This window comes from Pollachius pollachius (assembly GCF_949987615.1).
Source record: "Pollachius pollachius genome assembly, chromosome: 11".
In the NCBI taxonomy this organism is placed as follows: domain Eukaryota; kingdom Metazoa; phylum Chordata; class Actinopteri; order Gadiformes; family Gadidae; genus Pollachius; species Pollachius pollachius.
In genome coordinates, this window is record NC_136944.1 from 8,978,013 (window position 1) to 8,985,979 (window position 7,967).

At 44.3% G+C, this 7,967-nt stretch overlaps 1 protein-coding gene across 1 annotated transcript; it reads left to right on the forward strand.

The window, feature by feature from the left end:
- Positions 1-6,880: 6,880 nt before the first annotated feature.
- On the forward strand, positions 6,881-7,270 carry prr15la (proline rich 15 like a; the record flags this gene model as incomplete). The annotated part of the gene is made up of 1 exon (XM_079747093.1): positions 6,881-7,270. The coding sequence occupies one exon, from the start codon at positions 6,881-6,883 to the stop codon at positions 7,268-7,270; it is 390 nt and encodes a 129-aa protein (XP_079603219.1).
- Positions 7,271-7,967: the final 697 nt, after the last annotated feature.

A 7,967-nucleotide genomic window follows, 5' to 3' on the forward strand; every position in this document is an offset into this window, starting at 1 on the left:
GAGAGGGAGAGAGAGAGAGAGAGAGAGAGAGAGAGAGAGAGAGAGAGAGAGAGAGAGAGAGAGAGAGAGAGAGAGGGAGAGAGAGAGAGGGAGGGAGAGAGAGCGAGAGAGAGAGAGAACGTGAGAGAGCAAGAGGGAGGGCAAGAGAAAAAGAGAGAGACAGGATGAGATTGTTTTACATATTGAATGAGAATCCTCTACAGGGTGAGACCATAATTGGGAAAGTAATTTGGAATATAATAGTTGTGTTTAAGTTGTTAAAGTAACAGTAGCTTCTCCTATTAGCGGGAGGAATAGATCCTCATGTTGAAGAAGCAGTCATAATAGTATGTAACTCACTGTTTACAGCGCTGTGTAAGAGTGAATTCTATATTTGTGGTTTTGAGAAGCAAGTTGGATCAACATGATTGGCCACCAGAGGGCGGTATTACAATCTCTTCAATCAATAAACAGACCTTGGCCCAACGATTTGGGAAATCACTGCTTGAAATCTTGAGGCAATATTTTTTTAATTGAAAATAATGAATCTGCGCTATATCCTTTGACGGTGTATTTAGCTTACCGTTTTGGTGCTGAGACATGGGTTTTGGTGCTGAGACATGGTAGTAATTAATCCAATGATAGGATTTCCAACGAGATTTCGCATCGGGTCTAGGTCCGCCTCCCAGACAGCGGCACTACACAATGACTACCACACGAGGGCACTAAACACACTCCGTTCAGATTTGCACGTTTTGTCAGATATCAACAATGAGTTTGATTGTGTGTGTGTGTGTGTGTGTGTGTGTGTGTGTGTGTGTGTGTGTGTGTGTGTGTGTGTGTGTGTGTGCGTGTGAGTGTGTGTACGTGTACGTGGGTATGCATGTACGCATGTACGCATGTATGTATGTATGTATGAATTAATATATGTATGTGTGTGTACGTGTGTGTATGTGTGTATTTGTGTGTGTGTGTGTGTGTGTGTGTGTGTGTGTGTGTGTGTGTGTGTGTGTGTGTGTGTGTGTGTGTGTGTCAGTGTGCGTGCGTGCTTGCGTGCTTGTGTGCAAAGCCAATATTTCTGTCCTTTCTATTATGTACTTGTGATCTGATGGGACATCACTGTCTTTTTACCGGGGTAATAATACTAATGCTTCTAAAGATAATAACTTGCAAGGGAAAGAGAGAAGCTGGAACAATGGTATTGTTCTTTCTTATCTACACCTTGGCATAATAGATAAGCAGAGATTAGCAGAGAATTTGCAGAGAATAGCTATTCCATGGGATCTGATCAAACATTGTGGGTGTTTTGAGCCTGAGTGTATCAGGCTATTATCTACCTTCATCTGGATTGTGACCCATATTGGGATTAGACCCTTTATTTAGAAAATGCTGTCATAGTTCAATGTAGTGAGTACACATTCCACTGAACCAATAAATTAGGAAAGCTATTGAACAATTGTACTGTTAAATCGATTCCCCATCACAATTACTCGCAAAGCTGCTGAAATATCTATGACTGGAATCCTGCAGTCTCTTTCAGATTTCCAAAGGCCGTTATCAAAGTGCACAGACAAAAATTGCCTCTGGATGCAATTGGAAAGACCTACAACCAATCTGAGTGACGAAACGCAATGACACAACAATGGCAGCCATCTTGGTTATTTATCAATATTTCTCAAAACGCCTCTGGACGCAATTGGAAAGACCTTCTCTGCATCGTCGTCGCATAAAACTTGCCCAATATTCGATAAACGATTGTGATGAGCCAGACCCGGACCACGTATGTTGGAAATCTTTCTGAACAGGAGGGGATACTGCAAGAGCAAATTAAACATGAGCTTGCAGATTCGTCTGGTACCCGGGCTAGGAATATCTGTAACTCATGAGTAATTTGCATTCAGAACCATAGATAAAACACCATTTGTCCAGTCATTGTTGAAATAATACATTATAATAATACAAAACCAGCCACTACTTGACTCATTCAGTCTTGTTTTTCTGTCCCCTCAGGACAACTTATAGATCCAGACGTGCGAACCTGGTTTGAAGTGCAGCTATTTATAAGGTAGAGCGATGCACTGGAATCTGCCATGGGGGCTTTGGGGTTCCATTCCTCGACAGGGGCTCACATTTCTTCATATTCCGGAACCTTTGAACTGATAAGACTTTATCTTGGGTCAACATACAATGAGTGAACCAGTAAGAGTTTATGAGGCCAAGAGGAGCAGCCATAGGGGGAAAAGTGACACATCTTGAAGTGGGATGGAAAAAGACGTGCATTCCTCTCGCTCGGACCACCCTCCTCAAACTCAAACCCAACCCAGAGACCCATGGCCAACCTTCTCCTTCAGTAAATGTTTGTACAAAACGTTTTTTTTTTTGTGGTTGCTGCTCAATCGTTTGAATCACAGGTTGATAGAGGGTTTCTTTGGAAAGACGAATACTAAGGATGTGACAGAAAAGGGTTAGACCCACTTGTTGCTTGGAGCAAACAATTAGGTGCGTGTCTATCGACTCGTTTGGACAGAATGAACTATGCTACGCAAAGCAAAGTCGGACAGAAGTTTGCGGTATAGGCCATGGTAAAGTCTGTAAGGCATTGCTGTTATAAACAGTAGAACAAATAGCCATTGCAAACTGGAGCCAAAACAAAGAGCTTGTCAAATCTTTTGGTATTCCATTACGTGATTCCTTGCAGATTGTGACATTAAGTTTCTATTTTCCATCTAAAATGGCTGTGACGTTTTGGTCATGGTCAAGGAATATTTTGATGTCCACACATATCTGATTTTGCTCCCAGCCATATCCTACACCTACGAGTATAGCATGACATTATTATCCCAATAAGGGAATGATAATGTATCATTCATATCTGGTTATTGGTTCATGGTTTGTGTGTGTGTGTGTGTGTGTGTGTGTGTGTGTGTGTGTGTGTGTGTGTGTGTGTGTGTGTGTGTGTGTGTGCGTTACAGATTCGGGAAATTCATGTTCCTCATTTCTGTAAAAGAAATGCCATAGGAATGGACCATTTTTTATGACAGACATTTTAACATGGGGATCAACACAGGTGCATGGATGAAATTCATTATTATACTATTATATATCTATATTAAAACTCCCACCTGCAATGCCAGTAGTAGAATTCTTAAAATGAATATGTTTTTTTGGTTTGTTTAGTTGATGTATGTGCCTAATTGTTAATTCAAGGTAATTTCCTGTTTAAACTTATATAAGGCTTTGGTTGTTCAATATGTTGATAGCAGGCTGAGGGTAACTATGCTTATCATTGACTCTTTGACTGGTGAGTAAGAATAAATATGCTGGATGCTTTTATTCTACCCTCTGACTCATTCGATTCTCCAACCACATTCCCTGGCCAACTCACAGTCAGCCAAAACCACTTTGCATGAAAGCATCGGCCGATACTTATACACACAACCTCACATTCGGCATTCACTGAGTTCCGACCACCACCAGAAATGGGCCATACAGCCTATTGCAAGGACTTGATGCAGGTGGCCGAACAGAAACCCTTTAACCAGGGAGTTATTGTCCTTCCTGACATCCTGTGATGAACCGCATTGCTAGCTTGTAGCCCAATGCCTTTTCATGTTAGAACCCAATGTAGCGTCGAGCCTCTGCCATCTACCTATCATGGCATGTGGCTGCCGTCGCACCCTGGCATGGCAGCCACACCTTTAAACCATGAATGGGCTATCAACTCATTACGCACACCGTTTAAGGAATTATCACTCACGTATAGTGAGTGAAATAATTGGTTTGGATATTGCCTGCAGTGCGAAATTTGGTGGAACTACTCTTGCCAGCAGCAGTCGTATTAAAGGGAGAGACGGTTTTCTTTTGAAGACATCTTCCAGATAATAGCTCAGTAACTGAGTAGCTGTTCGCCCACTTCCTGTTCCGGGTACAACAACTAAGAGATGGGAGCCATTGCAACACGCATAGTGGTAAGAGAGCTAAACTCTGTGAAACCTCATCGAGACTAAAGCTAAAGACACTAAAGCTAAAGTAAGACTAAAGCTTGGATTTGTGATTTGAATGGAAAAAGTAGAATTGAAGCATCTAAATTGAATTTACAGTGTTACAGTGTTGTCATCATGATAGCATGTGCGTATGTGCTTGTGTGTGTATGCTTGTGTGCGTGCTCGCACACGCTCAAGTGTGCGTGTCTCAGTGAGTGTTTGGTGCGTGCCTGCATGGGTGTGTAAGAGTAGGCGGGGTCCACTCCAGCAACCGTCAAAGGGCACAGCAGCGATCCAACAGGTGAGAATGGAGGAGAAAGAGGCGGAGGAGGGAAAGGAGGAGGACAGACAAGCAAAATATCAGAGGATGGAGGAGGAGACAAGTGGCGAGAGGAGGAGCAATGAAATAATAATAGCAACCCGCACAAGTCAGTCACTACAGAACAGATCTAAAGACTGAGGACTGATGTCAACAGCACAGGTTTAGAGTTGGCAGACAGGGACGTCCTTTCCTTTTGCCTCGTGTCGTTGACAATAACAATATAAAGTTCTACTCCTGCTCTTATTCTTCACCGTTGCATCAAGATGCAATGTGACGCGTGGATTATAATCGATGGGCTGGATTTGAATTTGAACACCAGGTGACTCATCTGCGGTACCTTCACGCCACTTCACACAGACCCAGGTGATCTATATACCTTCAGAACTTTGAGAACTTGGAACACAGAGAACGCATTCTGATTGGAAAGTTCTGAAAGAGAAGGCTTGTAGTCCTTTTCTTTGATGGAGAGTGTTGAGTGTGTTTAGAACGTATTGACAAGTACAAGATCACCCGAGAGGCACAATGCAAGTACTGAAAGAGGGACAGAGAGGGGGAGAGAGAGAGAGAGAGAGAGAGAGAGAGAGAGAGAGAGAGAGAGAGAGAGAGCGAGAGAGAGAGAGAGAGAGAGAAGGAGAGGGAGAGCAAGAGAGAGTGCTGAGCCCTGCAAAGACACAAGAGCAGGGCAGAAGGGAACTATAGACCACATCCACAGGTGAGGCTAGTGTTACAACTGTGCACTGACTATGCACACTCAATGTCTTTTACAGAGTAATATACATGCACAGACATACACACAGACCTGCACACACACACACAGACCAACCGACACAAAGACACACAGAAAAACATACACTCATGTTGGCACGGCACTGTATTGTGGTCAGGTGTTCTGTTCTAATTGATGTGTTTGCATGGCCCCACCTTTATGCAACCACCATTAAGTGGTTACAAAACAAATACAACAAATAATAATACATGTTTTACCAGTTTGCATGGCAAAATGCTACATTAAGTCATAGTGGACTAGCTGTGTTCCAAGTTGGAAATAATGTCATACCTGCTCATCATTTTAAATAGCTTACTTATATAGCAGTCAGTATGGTTTTACAAACAATATTAATGATTACCCATTAATTAAGAGGTGGAATACAACTAATAATAACCATAATAGCATGCATAGGAGTAATGGTAATCATGAGGACCACAGGATTTCAAGATGTTTTTCTATTACAACCATGTATAGCTTCACCTGTTTAAAATCACAGCATTGCCTTTATGATATATAAGATATATAAGTCGTAAAACCGCTATCTCTCGCCTTGTTTGAAGTTGTATAGAATTTCATTGAAAGGCACACAAGGAGACAATAACCTGCATGTATGCTAACCATATTGACTGAACGGAAGAAAGGAGAAGCAAGACTGGGGATCGAAAGAGATATAGAGAGGAGAGAAAGGGAGAGGAGAGAGGGTGAGCGTGAGAGAGAGTGAGGAGAGAGTGAGAGTGAGAGAGGGAGAGAGAGAGAGAGAGAGAGGGGCAGAGAGAGAGAATGGGTGAAGTTTCTGTTTGACCAGCTGCCATTAACCAGCCCTGAACTATCAGACTATTATGACCTCGCCCTGCACACAGGGCTACAGTGGAGAAAAGACCAGAGAGCAGTAAACAGCCACAGTCTCTAAACCGGTCCAGGGTAGCTTGCATGGCCGGGATTCGTCTCGCAGTTAGTGGTTTACCCTCCCACTATCTTGCATGCTTCTGGCCCATGGCCTCATGGATAGTGGATAGTGGCAACAGGATGATCACGTGCACGCATGCGATCAGGCTGATCACTGATCACGCACACACACGCATGCACACACACACACACAACGTAAAGTGCACATTCTCTCTCTCACATACACACACACACACAAACCTTAATAATAACACTAATATTTATACTTAAGCAATCAATGATGTGTATAAAATATTTTCATACATGCACACTCACATGTGCACACTGACATAGGTACACACTCATATACACACAAACACACACACACACACACACACACACACACACACACACACCCACACACACACCAGAGTAACCAGAGCCTCTTTGCATCCAACCCCACATATAGAGCGTTTTGGACACTATTGAATAACACTGAAATATTTAAAAGCACATGGCTGAATAGAAACATGCATGATGCACCTGTGACACACACCGGTTAGCCTCAATTGGGCATGGATCCTATGCGTGCACACAGAAACATTATGAATTGCTTCCTTTGTTTGCTAAAAGACCGATAAGCAAATTCCTCTTATCTCTTTAGGTCTCCATTATCCATCCCCATATCTCTTCTTCCTCTCTAGTGCCATCCCTCCATCTACCACTCCCTCCTCTACACACCTGTTTATTCTATTTTTCCCTTCATCCACCTACCTCACCCCTCTTCCTCCCTCCCTCCTCCTCCTCCCCCCCTGCCTGTGCCTTTCACCCCTCACTCCCCACACCTCCAGACCGGGCCTGGCTAGACCTGCAGTCCCTTCCTCTCTCTGCTGCTATCAGTGTCTCCCCCCCCCCCTGCCTCTCGCTGTCCCTCCCTGCATCATGGCAGACCCAGCTGCGGGCTGGTGGAAGCTCACCTTCCTCCGGAAGAGGAGGTCCCATCCCAAGGTTCTGTACGAGATCCCGGGGGAGTACGCCTCCAACTCCAACAGCCCAACCCACACCTCCACCGCTGGCACCGCAAGTCAGCCGGCCACGGCAGCAGCAGCAGCAGACGACGACGGGGCCCAGGACTCTGAGCTGAACGCCAGGCTGGAGCGGATCGTAGACAAGACCACCACGGCCACCAGGGGGCGCCACGTCAAGGTGTCGCACTCTGGGAGGTTCAAGGAGAAGAGGAGGCCCAGGGCGGCGCTGGGCAGGGACACAGAGGGGTCCGGGGGGGAGGAAGGCGGAGGGACTCGAACCCACAAGCAGGGCCAGACAGACTGACTCTTCTATTGGATGGTTAGTTATTTCACCATTGGGGAATTGTTATTGATTATGCCGTTCAATTGTTCTGGCTGCAGGGATTGTAAAGAGTTGATGCTGGAGGATGTTATAGGGGAAGAGGTCGCACTAAAGGCTCAACGGCGGAGCGTTGACTGTAATTTTGCTTAATGTGTGTATCGACCGATCCCGTTGCTGGAGGCAGTACTCCGTAAGCACGTAATGGGCGAACACAAAAAAGGCAAGGTCCACTTTATTTTAGTGTCTGTAAAGATGTCAAATCAATAACATCAAATCACCAAAATCCCCTTCTGACAGCTTTATTCAGTCGCACAAATTACTTTTATTCAGTAAAATATCGCAATGAAACAGGAAACAAAACGTGACTCCGCCCCGAAAGTTTCTGCTATCCGGCCCCAAAGTTTGATAACAGCAGACCTGCTGGATACGGGATTATGTGTGGAGGGATTGTGACGAATGGGTTAATGAATGAACTTGATTGGTAATGCAATGTTGAATACGTGAGGATGGATATATATTGCAAGAAGCCCTTAGTAGACTATAAAAGGGAGGCAAACGTATGAAAAAAAACATGTTTTTTGTATACATTTTTGTATTATAATAAACTGTTTATTTGTGAGAATCCGCACTGCTTTTGCTGGGGTTTTGCTGATGAATCCGATCAATTCACAACCACAGA